Below are 20,896 nucleotides of genomic sequence, written 5' to 3'. Positions count from 1 at the left end.
AATTGAAACCAAAAAAAAAAAAAAACAAAAAACAAAAAACAAAAGATCAACAAAACCAGGAGCTGGTTCTTTGAAAAAATAAACAAAATCGACACACCATTGGCCCAACTAACCAAAAAAAGGAGAGAGAAGACCCAAATCTGTAAAATCAAAGATAGTAATGGAAATGTAACAACAGACACAACAGAAATAAAAAGAATTATCAAAAACCACTACAAAGAGATGTATGCTAACAAATTGGGGAACCAGGAAGAAATGGATAGATTCCTGTAAACATAACAACCTTCCTAAACTGAGCCATGAAGATATATAAAATTTAAACAGACCCATAACCATGGAAGAAATTGATTCAGTAATAAACACACTATCGAAAAAGAAGAGCCCAGGACCAGATGGCTTCACCGCCGAATTTTACCAGACATTTAGAGAACAACTAACCCCAGTTCTTCTCAAGTTATTCAAAACAATTGGAAGGGAGGGAATCCTCCCAAATTCTTTCTACAAAGCCAATATTACCTTAATTCCTAAGCCCGGAAAAGACACAACAGAGAAAGAAAACTACAGACCTATCTCCCTGATGAACATAGATGCAAAAATACTCAACAAAATTCTGGCAAACCAAATCCAGCTGCACGTCAGAAAGATCATTCACCCAGACCAAGTGGGATTTATCCCTGGTATGCAGTGATGGTTCAATATTCGAAAGTAAATCAATGTAATACATCACATTAATAAGTTGAGAAGCAAAAATCATATGATTATCTCAATAGATGCAGAGAAAGCATTTGACAAAATACAACACCCTTTTATGATGAAAACCCTAAGCAAATTGGGGTTAGAAGGAACATTCTTCAACACAATTAAGGCAATTTATGATAAACCAATGGCCAGCATCATATTGAATGGGGAAAAGTTGGAGGCATTTCCATTGAAAACTGGCACCGGACAGGGATGCCCACTCTCACCACTGCTATTCAATATAGTCCTAGAAGTGTTAGCCAGGGCCACCAGGCAAGAAAAAGAAATTAAAGGGATACAAATGGGAAAGGAGGAAGTTAAACTATCCCTATTTGCAGATGACATGATACTATATATAGGGGACCCGATAAACTCCTATTAGAGACTATTGAAACTCATAGAAGAGTTTGGTAAAGTAGCAGGATACAAAATTAACGCTCAGAAATCAACAGCCTTTGTATACACAGACAATGCCAGGGTCAAGGAAGAACTTCTAATATCAATCCCATTCACAGTAGCCACAAAAACAGTCAAGTACCTTGGAATAAATTTAACTAAGGATGTCAAAGACCTCTATGATGAAAATTACAAAACATTAAAGAAAAAAATAGAAGAAGACACACAAAAAAATGGAAAAACCTGCCATGCTCATGGATTGGAAGAATCAATATTATCAAAATGTCCATTCTCCCAAAAGCAATTTACAAGTTCAATGCAATACCAATCAAAATACCAAAGTGATTCTTCAAAGACCTAGAAAAAACGATGCTGAAATTCATATGGAGAAACAGGAGACCGAGAATAGCTAAAGCAATCCTTTACAATAAAAACAAAGCCGGAGGCATCACAATTCCAGACTTCAAGACATACTACAGGGCAGCTATAATAAAACAGCCTGGAACTGGTACAAAAACAGACGGATAGACCAATGGAACAGAATAGAAACACCAGAGATCAATCCAAACATCTATAACCAACTCATATTTGACAAAGGACCTAAAACCAACCTCTGGAACAAGGACAGCCTCTTCAACAAATGGTGCTGGGAAAACTGGATGTCCACATGTCGAAGTATGAAGCAAGACCCCTACCTTACACCTTATACAAAAATCCACTTAAGATGGATCAAAGAACTAGAGATAGGCCACGACACCATGAAACTAAGTGAGAGCATAGGGGAAACCCTTCAAGATATTGGAACAGGCGAAGGATTCCTGGAGAAGACCCCAGAGGCACGGGTAATCAAAGATAAAATAAACAAATGGGATTACCTCAAATTGAAGATTTTCTTTACAGCAAAGGAAACAGGAAAGTGAAGAGGCAACCAACAGAATGGGAGACGTTATTTGCAAACTACACAACAGATAAAGGATTAACAACTAGAATCTATAAAATGATCAAAAAACACCACAAAATCAAAACAAGCAACCCAATAAAAAAATGGGCCAAGGACCTTAACAGACATTTTTCAAAATAGGAAATCCAAATGGCCAACAGACACATGAAAAAATGCTCAGGATCCCTAGCCATCAGGGAAATGCAGATCAAAACCACAATGAGGTTTCACCTCACTCCGGTTAGATTGGCTTACATACAGAAATCAACCAACAATAGATGCTGGCGAGGATGTGGGGAAAAAGGGACACTAATCCACTGTTGGTGGGAATGCAAACTGGTAAAGCCACTATGGAAGACAGTTTGAAGAGTCCTCAGAAACCTGAATATAGCACTACCACAGGACCCAGCCCTTGGAATATACCCAAATGGAATTAAAGGGCAGAAAAAAAGAGCCATTTGCACCTCAATATTTGTTGCAGCTCAATTCACAATAGCTAACACATGGAGTCATCCTAAATGTCCATCAACGGATGACTGGATAAAGAAACTATGGGATATGTACTCTATGGAACACTATACAGCTTTAAAAAAACAATGAAATCCGGGCATTTACAACAAAATGGAAGAAGCTGGGAAACATCATGCTGAGTGAAATAAGCCAGTCCAAAAGGGACAAATATCATATGTTCTCCCTGATCGATGGCAACTAAACGAGCATCTAAAAGGAAACCCGTTGAAGTGAAATGGACACTATGAGAGACAATGACATGATCAGCCCTTGTCTTGACTGTTGAGGAACAACTTACTATTTTATTCCTTTTAGTATTTTTTTTTTGTTGTTGTTGTTGTTACTCTGTTTGTTCTACATAAGACCACTGGTTGAACTCTGTAATCAATGCACAATATTCTTAGGCATTTAAAATTAACAGAAAAGTGATCTCTGTTAAACATAGGAGTGGGAATAAGAGAGGGAGGCGATATATAGGTTGGCACATGCTTACTCGGACTTACCTCCAATGGTGGAACTAGAAATTTGACAGGGGATTTCAATTCAGTCTTACCAAGGAGGCAGGTACCAATGCCAGCGCACTTGGTAAAGTGATAAGTATAAATACACAACCGATCAAAAAGATAGAGTATGTGTCGATGAGATTTCACAAATAAGACCAGTGTAAGCAAATAACGAAGGATAGAATTAAAAGGGAGAGAATGATACTGCAGGGAAACAGGACACACAGCAGACTCATAGAATGGCAGCATTCCTGCCTCAGAATCAACCCTTGGGACATTCGGATCTGGCTAAAAGGTCCATGAGAGTCTCACAGGCATGGAAAGCCATGACACGGTGGCAAAAAACAATCTAAATGAAGGATCCTGGTGACAACACCCCAGCGGAAGGAACAGGCCATCAAGGAGAGAGGCGCCTTTCTCTGAAGGGAGGAAGGAACCTCCACTGTGATACGGCCTTGACTAAACAAGTTCAGAGTCGGTGAACTCAGGGGGCTTCCATAGCCTAGACAGCTCATAGCAAGAGTCTCGGGTGATTGCTGACGTCAAAAATAAGAGTGCCAATTGTTAAATAAACAACGGGAGTCACTAGGTACATGCTCCCCACATAGGATCTCTGTCCTTAATGTGTTTTACTATGAAACTTAAAAACAACACTACTAGTCGAACAATACCCTATACCTTGTGTGGTTGTGTGAGTACAATCTGTTGAAATCCTTGCTTAGTATATACTAAGTTGATATTCAGTATATGAAGGTAATTGAAAATGAAACTCGATGAAGGGCAGGATGGGAGAGGGAGTGGGAGAGGGGAGGGCCACGGGAGGGAGGGAGGTTGGGGGGTAAGCCACAACAATACACAAGTTGCACTTTGTAAATTCACATTTATTAAATAAAAAAAAACCTATATAACAACAACAACAAAAAGGCTCATTTTGGCCTGGCCTAGCCCTGGCTGTTGAGTTCATTTGGGAAGTGAACCTGAAGATAGAAGATCCCCTCCCCCCAACCCCGACTCTGCTTCTCACTCTCTGTAACTGCCTTTCAAATAAATAACTGAATATTTAAAAAAGGTGCCATTTTAAGACATTTGTGTCCAATATGGATGTGCCTGGGTTCTATTCCTGGCTCTAGCTCCTCACTTCAGCTTCCTACCAATGCAGGCCCTGTATGACAGTGGTGATGACTTGAATAATTGGATTCCTGCTACCCATGTGGGAGACCTGGATTGTATTTCTGGCTCCCAGCATTGGCCCTCAGCCAGATCCCAGTTGTTGAGGGCATCTGGGGAGTGAACCAGCAGATGGGGGCTGTATCTCTGTCTCTCTCTCTCCCTCTCGAAGTTTTAAAAAATCAACTCAGTCTAGTCCTTTGAGTTTTCTTAAAATTTCTTTTACTACTGTGCTCTAAAAGTAATGGGAAATATGGAAAAGTTCAAGAAAAAATTGTCCATATTCTCACCAGCAGAAAGTCATTAATTTGAGGTATTTTGTCATCTTTTTTAAAAAAATATTCACAAGCTTTATTTTTTCCATCAAGTTGACTGGCTTTCCAGTGCATTTCAGTTAACATTATATTGAAAGCATTTTCTGTCTGTATCATTTCATACTCTTTATGAATACCATTTTTTGTTCTTGTTGATGTTTCATTCTCCAGATTGTTAACTATTGATAGTGTCATTAAGTTGGTATTTTGGCTTACAGTGACAGTGATGATGTTTGTATGTTTGACACAGGCTATGAAATGTCTGGTATAAAGTCTCAAAGTCAAGGTGCTGATGAGGTGACAGTACAGATCTGATCTGTAGATAGAACAGAATTGTTTGACTGGAAACTGCAGAACTGCTATCTGTCTATAGGTAATTTCATCTACAGATACAGAACAGCTGTTTTCTTCTTGGTGGCTTGGTTAAAGCTAATTGGCAAAAATATAACAGCCTCTAAATATGGCTCATAAAAATACTGTTAATTTGATTTTGCTGAACAGTGTATTTATTTCATTCTGTGTGTACATTTTTGTAAAATACAACTTTAGTCCAAACCTTATGGACTAAGTAACCTTTAAAATCTTGTTAGGTTTTTGAAGGAAATTTTTTATATTATTTTATTTAATACTTGCTTAAACAGCTATTTCATTGTGCCAAGTTCTTTTATAAGTGATTTTATGTATTAACTTTTTTATTTAGCCAGATTTTCTGATGCTAGTTGATGTTTCCTTAAGTGGAAGAAATAGAATTGAGAGGTGTGATGTAGCCAAGACTGTAGATTGCAATCTGCATATTTCTTGAAGTAGAATGAAATGTAGTATTACAACCTCTTATTAAAATGAAAAAAATAACAGAAATAAGTAAGGTAAAAAAATCCAGCAACTTTGTGTTGTACATATTTTGGAAGAATCTCTATTTCAGATGTTTTGACGTGTTTGTAGATAATGTCACCCAACTTTTCTTTAGAAAAATCTGGAGTTAATACTATTCTTTTTTCAAGAATGTGGACATGGAGTGGAAGGGAAAGTGGAAGACTGCAGTGTCTCCTGGTGGCCATTCCCTGCTATGAGGAAGGGCTGTGCCTGGGCCAGCACAGCTTCTGCTGTGCAGGAATGTGAAACTATTCTGATTGAAAAGATTCCAAAATAATGCTTCACTTGTTCTCTTTTAGAGTTCAGTCCTTGCAAATTGTCAAAATATGATTTGTGTCGACTTTGGTTCCTTATGCTAATGTTTAGCTCATATTCTTGTATTCTAGACTCGGTTAACATGGGCCATGGTTTCTCCTAAAGCATATAACATGTCATGTACTCAGAGGCTGGGTTTAGGTTGTTTACTAACCTTCCCTTTTCTAACCTGTAGAACAGGTAATTTCAGGGGAGAAAGGCATTATGGGTAACAAGGAAAGGATAATACAAACTACAATGGATTAAAGTGTTATTTCTTTATTTTTCAGGTGGACAGTGCAAAACCCTTTGGTGAGAATAATTCAGAGCATTATTCACGGAAATCTAGAAGAAAAGCTGAGTTTTCAAATTTTCCATTTCCAATGAGAAGAGGTACTTGAGTTTCTTGTTACTCCTGTATAGATAATATGGAAACCAACATGTCCTACTTTTCTTTCATTCTGAGGAATCATGGGTTACTTTGGAAACTGTGAGGCTGCTTCTTAAGTACCCTCCAGCTGTGGAGATTTCCAAGGCCATGTTCCCTTGGAGCAGAGTCAGCTGCAAAGGTGTTCTTTTGAGAACTCCTGTAGTACAGATTGTTCTGAGTAGTATTGCTAATCAGACATTGCACTGGTTCCTAGCTGGCTTGGCAAAGTAGAGAGCAGCTTGTCCTGGTGTGAACTCTTTGCAAAGGCACCACTGACAGCTAACAAACCCAACCACCAGAGGCTCTTGACATGAGCTGTGGTTGGGAAAGAGTAGGAGATTAATGGATATTAGGAGACAGTAACATTTGACTTATCAGATTCTGTGTCAGCAAGGAGGGGAGCCAGCTTTATTTGAAGCAGTTAGGTTAAGGTGGGGGGTTTCAAGCTTTTAAAGAACTTTCATTCTTATATATTACTGAGAACCCCAAAGAACTTTTGTTGATACGGAGATTGTCTAAATTAAAAATTTAAAAATGAAAAAAAAAAACACCACTAGCACATATTCTATTAGCCATCAGAATGGTTGGGTTATGACATGTTATTGTAGTTTTTGGTAAACTTCCTTGTACAGTCACGAGAGAATGAGAGTGCAAAAGGCAAATCATGTTTTAGTTTCATTATGGAAACTGTGTGACCTTGCAGATCTCCTAAAAGATCTTAGGGTCCTGGGGAGGTCCTAGGACCACATGTTAAGAATTACTAGGTTACAGTCTCCTTTGGAAGTATTTACCTTATGACTGAAAATTATATGAACCATATCAATAGCTAAGGTCATGGCAGTGAAGTTCAGGCATTCATGCACTTCTTTAAAACTCTTGGGCTAATCTGGAAAACATCGTACTTAGTGGTATATTCTCCCTGATCTATGATAACTAATAGAGTATCTAAAAGGTAATCTGTAGAAGTGAAATTGATACTTTAAGAAACAATGACTTAAATGACTTGAACAGCTCTTGTCTTGACTGTTGAGGAACAGTTTTTTTTTTCTCTTCTTCATACTGTTTACTGTACTCTTAACATAGAGTTAATCATGTGTATAAAGTCAATTGAAAATAGTTCTCAGTAAAAAATAGGAGTGGGGATAAGAGAAGGAAGAAGAAGTTTGTAACTGTAAAGCTGTATAGTTCTACATACATTCCTACGGACTTACTTCTAAGAGTACAGTTTAAAAATTTGCTATCGGAGCCCAAATCCCATTAAGCTGAGTGGTAAAAATGCCATCTTAAGTGTTAAAGTGACCATGTTAAGTGTTAAATTGATCATATGGACCGGTGACGCGGCTCACTTGGCTAGTCCTCCGCCTGTGGTGCCGGCACACCAGGTTCTAGTTCCGGTTGGGGTGCCGGATTCTGTCCCGGTTGCTCCTCTTCCAGTCCAGCTCTCTGCTGTGGCCTGGGAGTGCAGTGGAGGATGGCCCAGGTGCTTGGGCCCTGCACCTGCATGGGAGACCAGGAGGAAGCTCCTGGCTCCTGGCTTCAGATCAGTGCAGCGTGCTGGCTGTGGCAGCCATTTGGGGGGTGAACCAATGGAAAAGGAAGACCTTTTTCTCTGTCTCTCTTTCTCTCACTGTCTAACTCTCCCTGTCAAAAAAAAAAAAATCATATGGATAGGATTAAGTGTTTTTTTTTTTTTTTTTGACAGGCAGAGTGGACAGTGAGAGAGAGAGACAGAGAGAGAAAGGTCTTCCTTTGCCGTTGGTTCACCCTCCAATGGCCGCCGCTGCAGCCGGCGCACCGCGCTGATCCTGGCAGGAGCCAGGAGCCAGGTGCTTTTCCTGGTCTCCCATGGGGTGCAGGGCCCAAGCACCTGGGCCATCCTCCACTGCACTCCCTGGCCATAGCAGAGAGCTGGCCTGGAAGAGGGGCAACCGGGACAGAATCCGGCGCCCCAACCGGGACTAGAACCCGGTGTGCCGGCGCCGCAAGGTGGAGGATTAGCCTATTGAGCCACGGCGCCGGCTAGGATTAAGTGTTAAAGGGATCATATAAATAAAATCAAATGTCTGGTAATAATAATAGATAGAATTAAAAAGGAGAGAATGTTCCAACATGGGAAGCAGTCCACATAGCAGACTTATAGAATGACAACTGCTTTACATAGCACTCTGGGGACTGGCGCTGTGGCTTAGTAGGTAAAGCCGCCACCTGCAGTGCTGGTATCCAATATGTGCACCGGTTCAAGTCCTGGCTGCTCCACTTCTGATCCAGCTCTCTGCTATGGCCTGGGAAAGCAGTAGAAAATGGCCCAAGTTCTTGGGCCCCTGCACCCACATGGGAGATCTGGAAGAAGCTCCTGGCTCCTGGCATCAGATTGGCGCAGTTCTGGCCATTGTGGCCAACTGGGGAGTGAACCAGCAGATGGAAGACCTCTCTCTCTCTCTCTCTGTCTCTTCTCTGTCTGTGTAACTCTGACTTGCAAATAAATAAATAAGTAAATATTAAAAAAAATCACTCTGACCTCAGAATCAGCCCTTAAAGCATTCTGGTCTGGCTGAAAAGTCCATGAGAGCATTTCAGGCATGAAAAGCCAAAGACACTATGGTAAAAAAAATGTCCCACATGAAGGATCTCTGTGAGAGAGACCCCAGTAGAAAGAATTGGCCATCAAAGAAGGGTGTGCTTTTCTCTGAAGGGAGGAGAGAACTTCCACTTTGTTTATGGTCTTGTCTAAATACTGATGGAGCCTGTGGATTCCAAAGGCTTCCATGTCAAGAGCCTCTGGTGATCACTGACGTCATACATAAGAGTCTTAATTGTTAAATTAACAGCAGGAGTCATTGTGCACTTCCCATGCAGGACTTCTGTCCTCAATGAGTTGTATTATAAGAATTAACTGTAAAACTTGTTCTCAAACAGTTTTTTTTATGCATGTGTGTGCAGATTATTGAAATCTTTACTTAGTATAGAGTTGTTCTTATGTGTATAAAGGTAATTGAAAATGAATCTTAATGGAGAATGGGACTGGGTATGGGAGAGGGAGGAGGAGGTGGGGTGGCAGGGCAGGTATGGTAGGAAGAATCATTCTATTCCTAAAGTTGTACTTAAAAAATTTGTACTCATTAAATAAAAGGTTTCTTTGGGGGAACAAAACCCTCTTAGGTTAGAAAAGGTTAATGGTAACACATTCCCATGTGTCCTGGCTAGAAAGGATTGATGGTGACCCATTCCCTTGTGTCCTGGTAGGACTAGAGTTGTGCCACCCCTTACAATAAGTTCCCTATCAGAGATTTAAAGATTTATACTTTTAAGGGGCTGCAGTGTCTCTTGTGACAACTCAAGCCAGTACTGTTTGACTGCAGCTGACCAAGGACATAGAATAAAGTTTGAAGCCAAAAGTGCTTCATCACTTCTGCCATTTAATTTAAGTTCTTTGAATTGAAAATTATGAAGCCTATAGAGCACCACTTGCTTTACTATTATAGGGAAATGAAACAACAGTCAGTGTTCTTTCTTGGGGAGGACAAGTTGGGCTTAATGCTGGCTTGAGTATGAAGAAACTCATACAGCACATTGGCCTCTGTCTTTTCTTAACCCTGCCAGGTGGAGAACTAAGGTTCCAGAGAGGTTACAATGTGTGTAGAGGTCACACACCACATTTTTGGCATACCTACTTTTAGAGAAGACGTTCAGACCTCTGGGCTCCTTGGAATCTCTGTAGCTTTCAAGCCAGACCTTTGCTTAGGTCACAGGTCAGCTCACTCATCCAGGCCTAAGGTAGAATAAACCAGTGCTTCTCCAACTTGAACACACATTTGAATCACCTGGGGATCTTGTGAGACTGCAGATTCTGATTCAGTAGGGCTGGGCTGGGGTGGGATCCTCCTTTTCTTATAAATTTCCAGGTGATGCTGGTGCTGCTGGTCCATGGCTTACACTTTGAGAAGCTAGGAGCAAAGGCAAGTCCCTGGGAAGGCGAGTGTTGCAAGCAAGGGCTTGCTAGGCCACAGACCAGACTTGTGGCTATCGCTGAAAATATATATAGTGTTGCTGCTTCTCTGTCCAGTTTGGGTTGGGATAGATGAGGGCAGCTTGGACAAGAGAGACGCCTGCATATGTATGGGTCCAGAGGATATGAAAATTACCAGGATTTAAGTCCCTTTTTGTGTCTTCCTTTTTACTGCCAGTGGTATGGGGGAATCAGCAGTCAAGGAAAAATCCCTTGTCACTATGTAAGTGCCATTCACACTGGGGGAAGCCTTCCAAGTTACTCATTTCAAAAAGATTTTTTTTCTAACCTGGAAAAATCAAATTTAATAATGATTTCCTCTGTGTGTAATTACTACTTCACTTTGTAGTCATCCTTCTCATTCTGTCATTTGATCTGCCATTTTATGATTATTTAGAAAATGATTTCAACTTTTGCCATGTTTGGTTTCTCTAAGCTCTTATGTATTCAGTGTCTCAATTTAACATTTATGTCTCCCTTGGGCAAATATATGTAAGAGATTCTGCATAACTAGGATTCCACAAAAACCAAAGAGAATGGCAGAGGAGGCAAAGTGTAGGAATTTTATGAAGATTGAGCATCTCTAATCCAAAATCTGAAAATTTTTGAACATCAACAGATGTCACAAGTGGAAAATTCCACACCTGTCATGTGGCAGCTCACAGTCAAAATGCAAGTACACTAAAAATATTGCGCAAAATTACCTTCAGGCTATGTGTAAAAGGTATATATGAAACATAAATGAATTTCATGCTTAGACTTGAATCTCATCCCCAAGATATCACATTATATATATGCAGATATTCTAAAATGCAACAGAATCTAAAATCTGAAATACTTCTTGTCCCAAGAATCTTGGATAGGGGGTACTCAACTTGTATTAGATCCACATAGGCTCTGGGAACCTGGGCAAATATGAGTTTTGCAGGCTGTTTATGAGTTATTGAACTTGTTGCTTCACTTTGGACTTGCTTTTACTCTCCTCCTTTTCATGTGTGCTGTCATTAAACATAACCTCATTGTTGATGACAAGAGGACAGAAAAACTCAAAGACAGAATTTCTGTGACCCCAGGGAGACTTAAAAATGACAGTATAATTTATAAGGGAGCATTTAAGTTTTTAATGCTTGAAATTTTTGTACTGCTGTGGAATAATTGTAACAGCAGTTCTAGGGCTAACTGGTATTAATGAGTCATTGAAACATCTGTTCCTCTTTCTTCTAGCTTCTTCTCTTGACAGCCTTGCAGCTAACGTAAAGGTAATTTTAGAAGTAGCATTTGTAAAATGATTTATTTCCAGCTATCTTAAGTCATGTATTGTGCCTTCTCCAACTGGCAGTGGGAAATATATGTGTATAGCTAGTGCTTCAGTTTAATTAGAGTTTATGCAAAGGGGTGCTCAGGCTCCACTATTACTTTGGGTTTCATTGGTCTGCTCCTCTACTATAAAGCTCTTTTCTTGCCAAGGAGGGTGTTTGTAGGCCCAATACCTGTTTTATCAGTAGTGAGATTCAGGCCAGCACCATGGCTCGCTTGGTTAATCCTCCGCCTGCAGCGCCGGCATCCCATATGGGTGCCGGGTTCTAGTCCAGGTTGCTCCTCCTCTGTGCTGTGGCCCAGGAGGGCAGTGGAGGATGGCCCAAGTGCATGGGAGACCAGGAGGAGGCACCTGGCTCCTGGGTTCGGATCGGCACAGCGCGCCATTGAGGGGATGAACCAACGGAAAAGGAAGACCTTTCTCTCTGTCTCTCTCTCTCACTGTCTAACTCTGCCTGTCAAATAAAAAAAAATAGTGATATTCAATGCTTTTTCTGTAATCGAATATCTGTAAATGTAGAAGTGGTAAATAACTTGTTCTCCAAGTTTGATTGGTTTGTCAAAGTGAAGGGTCAAAAGTCTGTTACTATATGAGAATAGATGCATGTAAAGAGAATTAAGCATACTATGCTTCTTGTGGCATATAATTTAAATATTTTGTTAAAAATTTTATTTGTTCTAGGCCCAGTCATCTCCAACCCTCAGAAATCAAAGTTCAAACCATGAGTTTATTTTGCAGATGTATGGACTTTGTTATTTTCCCCTTGACTTTGATTCCTGAGCATTTGTGTTTAATAGTCTCTAGTCCAGCCCTTCTTTGATTTGAAGATCTCTGGGCATATATTCTATCATCTTATCCCCACCCTACCGCAGCTCTAAATTAAACAAAACCAAAAAAGCAATACCACAGCTAAAGAATAATGCATAACTGTCACTTAGGTTATCAAAGAGCCAGATGAACGGATTATTCTAAGGAGAAGATCACCATCACCTTTAGACTCCAGTAAGTTTGGAAAGCGCTCACCCAGGAACCAAGGGGATGCTGACTGCTACCGGGAGTCATTTGCCACCTCCCAGCATTCCAGAACTCCCAGCCCCCAGGATCAGCTCCTTTTCCGAGAAAGGTCAGTGGCAAGCCCCCAGGCCTTCACCCAAGGAGTGCTTTGTGGTCCAGAGGAGTGAAGCTTCATCAGTTTCCTTTCCTAGCAGCACTCAGCTGGTAATACCTTGATGTGGGAAAAATGAGTATTTCTTCTGAAATGTACCCCAGAGTCAGAACTAACCTTCTCTCGCTTCTGCAATGCATATCTTGGGATGTTCGTTGTAAACAAAATAGACAACTGACTGGGGCGTATATACTATTTTACTACCCATTTTTATTTGTCATAAATTTCAAAACTAAAGCTTTTGATTTCATTAGTATGAAAGTCTTTGCTAGATAAAGTCTGGAAATTACAGAAAAACAAAAAGGAGCAGAAAAAAGCCAGCATAGTCTTTCCATCCAAAGATAAATATTATTAATATGTGAATCTGTTTTCTTTTTCTAGATGTGGTTTCTTGGTTTGCTTATATTACTGTCACAGATAATAAGAACTCATTTGCATGTGACTGCCGGGCTGGCCAGGGTCAGCAGGTGCCTCTCCCTGGCAGTAGTCATGTGGCTGCCTGCAATGCCAGCATCCTGTCTGGACACTGGTTTGTGTCATGGGCTGCTCCATTTCTGATCCAGTTCTCTGCTACTGTGCCTGGGAAAGCAGCCGAGGATGGTCCATGTACTTTGGGCCCCGCCACCCATGTGGGAGACCCAGAGAGAGTTCTAGGCTCCTGGCTTTGGCCTGCCCCAGCCCCAGTCATTGAGGCCATTTGGGGAGTGAATCAGTGAATGGAAGATCACTCTCTCTGTCTCCCTCTGTTTCTCCTTCTCTCTCTGTAAATAAATCTTTTTTAAAAATAGCTGTTTTTGAATGAAGAATATACCAATCTGCTTTTCTCTTCATTACTGGTGACAAGAATAAGAAGATAAATCCCACACTAAAATAACAGGATTGCTTACTAATAGACTCATAGTCAACAAGATGTCTGGGATCAGAACAAAAGTGGTTCTGAAATTTTAACAGGAATTAAGTTGCAAGTAGACTAAGAAAGTGGCAACCCATTTTTAATGCTCTTTAGAAATGATTAAATAGCTGTATTAAAATATTAAATCATGAATTTGAGGAAAACAAGTCAAATATTTTAATAAGATCTGTTAAACTCTAGTGGATTCTTAATTTGTTATTTTATTGGATGAAAATCATATAATAAAGGTCTCAAAAATCAGTTTGGCACAGAGACTGACAATTAGAGACACAATCACATCCTTTCTGTGCCTGGTGTCCATACCCCCTTGGTTTATGCTCTTACCACCAGCCTGGAACTCAGCAAGCTGGCAGAGCAGGGGAGGTTGTCCAGTCCAAAGAATCAATGTCAAATGGGGGTGGTCAGGAGACTGGGGTTCTAGTGCTCATCTGCCCCTAAATGCTGCAATCTCACACAAATCGTCAGTCTTCTCCATCTCAGTTTCATCATCTTTAAAATGGGTATAATGATCAAAGATCCATTTTCTTCTTTTTTAGATTTATTTATTTATTTGAAATGAAGAGTTGCAGAGAGGGAGAGAGAGAGAGAAAGAGAGAGAGAGAGAGAGGTCTTCAATCTACTGGTTCACTCCCCAAGTGGCCACAACAGCTGGAGCTGTGCCGATCGAAAGCCAGGAGCCAGGAGCTTCCTCCGGGTCTCCACACGGGTGCAGGGGCCCAAGGACTTGGGCCATCCTCCACTACTTTCCAGAGAGCTGGATTGGAAGTGGAGCAGCCAGGACTTGAGCTGGTGTCCATATGGGATGCTCGCACTGCAGGTGGCAGTTTTACCCTCTACGTCATGTCACTGGCTTCAAAGATCCACTTTCTTTCAGCCACAAAGTGCTTCTCGGCTGCCATAACTAGGGAAAATCTATAGCTCCATGTGTCTTGTTTGTGTATATCTTCCAATCTCCTTACATTCAGTACAGCAAACTTTTCTGGCAGACTCCATTGATTTCACAGTTATGGGGCAACTATTCTGTGCAGTGTACATGACCAAAACATGTCTCTGTTTTCTAGTGGTTCACACACTAGACAGGAAGGCAGACATACCCCCGTGTCTCTAAATATGAGATAGATTGTGGTATGCACTTAACAGAAGAACAGTCTAAGTGCAGGGGAGAGAAAGCAAGAGGAGATTAATTCCAGCAGGAGGGAGTTCTTCCTTGTTTCTCTTTATTTACATCTGAGGGTTTATGCATTCATTCAGCCAGCCTTCCCTGGATATCCATGCAGCAGGCCAGGGATTCCCCCTCTGGCTACTGTCAGAATGACCTCATGTTAACTGAATCAAAATCAGGAGGATTTGTGTGTAGGGGAGGGCAGAATCTCTGTGATAAAAGTATCTCAGAGGAAAAACAGGACTGATCACCTGTGAGGCCTGAAATGGAAACAGCACTATTGAAGACATTTCTGATTTCTGAGAACTTGCAGCCTAGCAGGGGATGTTAAAAAACTGCATCCAGGGAAACGCCTGAGTCACAGGCAGACCAGGATAGTCAGTTAACTTCAGAGAAGTGGCCTTGAAGAGACTGTCTTTAAGACAGCTGTTTTGAATGTAGGAGATGCCCTTCATGCCCTGGGGGCGGACTCCATTCCCTGTTGACTTGAGAGGGATCTTTGAGGCAGGCTTCTAAGGACCCGGGGGTTGTCCCCACCTCACTCACTGTTATTTTCACATCAACACCATCAGAACCAAGCTGTCTGTGCCAGTATCACAAGGGTGCGTGAGAAACACTTTCTAGGTTTCTGCTAGCTTAGCAATGAAGTCAGTAAGGGCCAAAGTGATGGGGCTAAGTTGGGATTTATATTTTGGGATGAGTGTCAGCCCATAGTTTTAGTGGAAGAAGTAGAAAGCCCTTGAACTATCAGGGTGAGAAATGGTAGTCCCCCAAAGGGGAGGAACAAATGGTCCTACCGTTTGGATAGTGCCATATCCCTTCTACCACATCCTGTCTCTTCCCACTGCATCCAGGAGCAGCATTGCTCCCATCTGTCAACTTACCACTCTCAGAGAATGGAATCACATGTGTGGAATAGATGTGGAATAGATAACGGTAACAAATGCAGGGATTGCTTTGGTAGTAAGAGTTACTCAAGACCTGTGAGGGAGCATTTGCAATGTCCAGCTGGTAGCTGTTTTTAAACTTCATTTATCACTTTAAAATATTTTTTAGTCTTTTTAAAGATTTATGTATTTGAAAGGCAGAGTTAGAGAGAGAGAGGGACACACACACACACACACACACACACGCATAGAGAGAGAGAGAGAGAGCCTCTATTCATTGATTCTTTTCCCCAAATGGCTGCAGCAGCTGGGGGCTGGGCCAGGCCAAATCCTGGAACTCCATCTGGGTTTTTGACATGGATGGCAGGGGCCAAAACACTTGGGCCATCTTCTGTTGCTTTCCCAGGCAGTTTGCAGGGAGCTAGTTTGGAAGAGGAGCAGCTGGGACTCAAACCAGCACTTTTTTTTTTTTTATCTTTTATTTAATGAATATAAATTTCCAAAGTACGACTCATGTGTTACAATGGCTTCCCCCCCCATACCGTCCCTCCCACCCACAACCCCCCCCTTCCCACTCCCTCTCCCCCTCCATTCACGTCAAGATTCATTTTCGATTATCTTAATATACAGAAGATCAGCCTAGCATACCTTAAGTAAGTATTTCAACAGTTTGCTCCCACACAGAAACATAAAGTGAAAAATAATAGATGATTTTTTTTAAATGATGATGAAATCAGATCAGACCTATTGTCATGTTTAATCCCAGTGAGAGTCAAGTTGGGAATTGATAATTTTTTTTTTTTTTTTTTACAGAAGATCAGTTTAGTGTACATTAAGTAAAGATTTCAATCGTTTGCACCCCCATAGAAACACAAAGTGAAATATACTGTTTGAGTACTCGTTATAGCATTAAGCCTCAGTGTACAGCACGTTAAGGACCGAGATCCTACATGAGGAGTAAGTGCACAGTGACTCCTGCCGTTGACTTCACAAATTGACACTCCTGTTTATGGCATCAGTAATCTCCCTATGCACCAGTTATGAGTTTCCAAGGCTATGGAAGCCCCCTGAGTTCTCCGACTCTTATCTTGTTTAGACACGGTCATAGTCAAAGTGGAGGTTCTCTCCTCCCTTCAGAGAAAGGCACCTCCCTCTTTGAAGACCTGTTCTTTCCACTGGGATCTCACTCACAGAGATCTTTTTGCCAGAGTGTCTTGGCTTTCCATGCCTGAAATACTCTCATGGGCTTTTCAGCCAGATCCGAGTGCCTTTAGGGCTGATTCTGAGGCCAGAGTGCTATTTAGGACATCCGCCATTCTATGAGTCTGCTGAGCATCTCACTTCCCATGCTGGACCACTCTCCCCTTTATCCATTCTATCGGTTGGTGTCAGCAGATACTAGACTTGCCCATGTGCTCCCCTTGACTCTCAGTCCTTTCATTATGATCAATTGTGAACTGAAATTGATCACCTGGAATAGCGAGATGGCATTGGCACATGCCACCTTGATGGGATTGAATTGGAATCCCCTGGTATGTTTCCAACTCTACCAATTGGGGCAAGTCAGCCCGAGCATGCCCCAAATTACACATCTCTTCCCTCTCTTATTCCCACTCTTACGTTCAACAGGGATCACATTTCAGTTAATTTTCAACACTCAAGAATAACTGTGTGATAATTACAGAATTAAACCAGTCATATCAAGTAGAACAGACAAAAAAAATACTATGAGGGATAATGTATTAAGTTGTCCATCAGCAGTCAGGGCTATGCTGATCAAGTCACCATTTCTCATAGTGTCCACTTCACTTCAGGAGGTTTCCCCTTTGGTGTTCAGTCAGTTGTCACCGATCAGGGAGAACATATGGTATTTGTCCCTTTGGGACTGGCTTACTTCACTCAGCATGATGTGTCAAACCAGCACTTATATGGGATGTTGGCATTGAAAACTGTGCCACAATGCTGGTACCAATATTTCTACTCTTAAAAAGTATTAGGGGGGGCTGGTGTTGTGGCTTAGTGAATAAAGCTACCACCTGCAGTGCTGGCATCCCATATGGTCGCCGGTTTGAGTCCCTACTATAATATAAATACCAGTTGGGAGCCAGCGCCGTGGCTCATTTGGTTAATTCTCCACCTGCAGTGCCAGCATCCCATATGGGTGCCGGGTTCTAGTCCCGGTTGCTCCTCTTCCAGGCCAGCTCTCTGCTGTGGCCTGGGAGTGCAGTGGAGGATGGCCCAAGTGCTTGGGCCCTGCACCCGCATGGGAGACCAGGAGAAGCACCTGGCTCCTGGCTTCAGGTCGGCGCAGCGCACCGGTCGTAGCGGCCATTTGGGGAGTGAACCAATGGAAGGAAGACCTTTCTCTCTGTCTCACTGTCTAACTCTGCCTGTCAAATAAAAAAAAATATGAATACCAGTTGTGTCCTATGATAAACTATTTATCAGAGTCTCAGACTCAATTTCAGTATAGGAGTAGAAAGACATTAGGCAGACAGTGACAGAGCGTCTGCTGACAGAAGTGCTCTGAGTGAAGCATGGAAAATGGAACTCCAAGTGCATGAACAGGGCAGCTGATCTCCTTCTCCTTTCCCCTCAGGAGAGTCCTTCCTGAGGAATCCAAGACTGAAGCCAGCTCTGAAGGGTGGGAAGAAGTTAGCAAGAGAAGGGATGGGGTTAGGAGTTGGCACATTCTAGGCGGAGGGAGCAGTGTGAGAAGGGAGAAAATGCTCCCTGTTTGAGGAATTGAAAGACACTGTTAGCCCTGGCTGTTGCAGCCATATGGAGGGTGAACCAGCAGATGGGAGAACTCCTCTGTCTCTCTTTCTCTCTGCCTTTCAAATAAATAAAAATGAATAAACAAAATTTTAAAATATTACAATCATTGTGGTAGTGAAAAGTTTGGATTAAATTTTATATTAATGTTTTCAGGATTAAATTTTAAATGTAAAAGCAGGATTTGTTTATCAGAGATATATATGAAAAGCCCAGTAAAGTATAAACAAGAAATGCATCAGTTATAGTCATAACAGCTCTTAACATCTTGGTTATTTTCATTCCCTAATGCTTTTCCTTTGTACTGTTTAATACAGATCTCAGAATCACACTATGCATACCATTTCACATGTTTCTGCCTTTTTCTTACGAATAAGTTTCAAATATCAACCCTTGTTATGTACTCTAAATAAAAGTGTGCTTTTTGGTAGCAGCATAATACTCCACTGCATTTAATCTGTTGAGCAGATTTCGTCCTTGTTCTCAGCCCACATGGAAGAAGATCCATGAAAGGGTGTGTCGTCTTCTGGCATCCCACAGAGCTCAGCAGCACCCAGACACGGTGAGTGTCTCTGATAAAGCTAGAACTGTGCTGACAGTGTGAAACAGGAACTGTGGCTGAGTGTCTGGTTAGGGAGATGGACATTAATCACGTAGCCACAAAATGAGTGTAAAATTGTGATGCTTAACAAGACAGTACATGGTGAACTGAGGGTATATGGTGGTAGGTGTCTGAGTTGGTTGGGAATTTGGGCAGGTTGCCAGAGGAGGAGGCAGTGGAGCCTAGATCTAAGCAATGTGTGTAGCAGCTAATTTGTAGATGGCATTCCTTAAGTAGAGGTCCTGCAGTCGTTCCTTTCCAGAGCTGACAGTCTTCAGTGGCCCACAGCACACTCCCCTTCTCTGCATACAGACTCCCAATCCAGGGAAGGATACAGTGGTGTTCCAGGTAAAGCCACAACACAGAAGGAAGCTTTTCTGAAATCTAGTAAGGTGTGTTTCCTGTTTGAATATAGGAGTGTCAGGGGTATTTCTGATCCATTGGTAGATATGATAACACCCAGTACCTGTGTCAACTTGTGTCAATTAGCAGACAGCTAATTGTCCTCTCAACAGTTTAAAGAATTCAAAGGAAAGGTTAACAGTGCCCCCAGTGGTTAAATTTAACTATGCCATGTAGTTGAACTGGTCATCCTGACTTCATAAAAACTAGCAAATGCTAGATTTATAGAATGGCACTTATAAATGAATATTGATGACCTTAACCATGGGGGCACTAAATGACTTCTTGTCTCAAAAGTCATTGCTTTTTGATTTAATTCCCAAGCTTTTAAAGTAAAGGGAGCCCTTTGAAATGGAGAGGTGGCAGGGAGATGGTCTACATACACACACATTTATAGTGAATCCCACATACATGGTCTGTATGGGATGTACAGACCTCTTACATGGGTAGTGTAATAGAAATTGATAATCATACGATGCAATCGCTGGATTTGTTTTGTTATAGGAAGATTCTGCCCCTGAAATAAATTATATCCTTGAAAGACCAAGCTGTCCTCTGGAGAAATACCCACAACATGAACAAAGATATTTTTAAGCCGTTGTCTTGTGTAAGTAAGCACCTTAAGCACTGCTGATTATCTTTTATTTTATTTTATTTTAATTTTTTTTGACAGGCAGAGTGCACAGTGAGAGACAGAGAGAAAGGTCTTCCTTTTGCTGTTGGTTCACCCTCCAATGGCCGCTGCGGCCGGCACACCGCGCTAATCTGAAGCCAGGAGCCAGGGGCTTCTCCTGGTCTCCCATGGGGTGCAGGGCCCAGGCACTTGGGCCATCCTCCACTGCACTCCCAGGCCACAGCAGAGAGCTGGCCTGGAAGAGGGGCAACCGGTACAGAATCTGGCGCCCCGACTGGGACTAGAACCTAGGGTGCCGGCGCCACAGTCAGAGGATTAGCCTAGTGAGCCACGGCGGCAGCCATGCTTATCTTAATTTTCTAAAAGAACTTAGGTTCCTGTTATTAATATGAAGTAAGTAAGAAATGTGCTGTGCAGGAGGCATGGAGGAGACCTTAGAACTGCATTCTACTTCTCTCAGTATAATAATGAAAGTATGTGTGTCTGCCAACCCTCTTAGCTCCTGTTGTTTCTCTCCCTCTCCCTCTTCCCTCCCTCTCCCCTCCCCCACTCCCACCCCCTCCCCTTCTCCCTCTCCATATGCCTCTGCCTCTGCCTCTATCAGATCTCTGGCTTCTTTCAGTTCCTTATCTTGGGGCCCTTGCCTTTGTTGCTTTCTCTGTTGTCAGGAACCCTTCTTCCTGACTCTGCTTGGGGAACTAGGCGACTTTTCTCTGTCCTTTCCATGACACTCCCTCCCCCTCCAACATACTGTTTAGCATTCTGTGCTTTCTTTCGTGAAATGTAACACGACTTATTCTTATAATTTTATTTGGGCTATTATGTAAATCAGTTTCTTCTACTAGAATGAGACCTCTGTGAGATCAGG

At 41.8% G+C, this 20,896-nt stretch overlaps 1 protein-coding gene across 17 annotated transcripts in view; it reads left to right on the top strand.

Moving 5' to 3' along the window:
- The window catches only part of SPATA6L (spermatogenesis associated 6 like), a 94,777-nt gene extending 74,776 nt beyond the window's left edge, over positions 1-20,001 (top strand). For 11 of the 17 annotated variants that reach the window (XM_070051625.1, XM_070051660.1, XM_070051630.1 and 8 more), the window contains 6 exons: positions 6,026-6,128; positions 11,396-11,430; positions 12,428-12,612; positions 18,216-18,260; positions 18,860-18,953; positions 19,899-20,001. In XM_070051625.1, coding sequence (XP_069907726.1) covers positions 6,026-6,128; positions 11,396-11,430; positions 12,428-12,612; positions 18,216-18,260; positions 18,860-18,953; positions 19,899-19,988 — 552 coding nt within the window. In that variant the 3' untranslated portion in view covers positions 19,989-20,001. The remainder of the gene's footprint in view (positions 1-6,025; positions 6,129-11,395; positions 11,431-12,427; positions 12,613-18,215; positions 18,261-18,859; positions 18,954-19,898) is intronic. The other 6 variants (XM_070051649.1, XM_070051645.1, XM_070051671.1 and 3 more) reach the window with 2 other exon arrangements.
- Positions 20,002-20,896: the final 895 nt, after the last annotated feature.

The sequence above is a fragment of the Oryctolagus cuniculus genome, chromosome 1, assembly GCF_964237555.1.
Source record: "Oryctolagus cuniculus chromosome 1, mOryCun1.1, whole genome shotgun sequence".
Classification (NCBI taxonomy): domain Eukaryota; kingdom Metazoa; phylum Chordata; class Mammalia; order Lagomorpha; family Leporidae; genus Oryctolagus; species Oryctolagus cuniculus.
The sequence above is the reverse complement of the archived record's forward strand: the minus strand, read 5'-3'. Positions and strand labels throughout refer to the sequence as shown.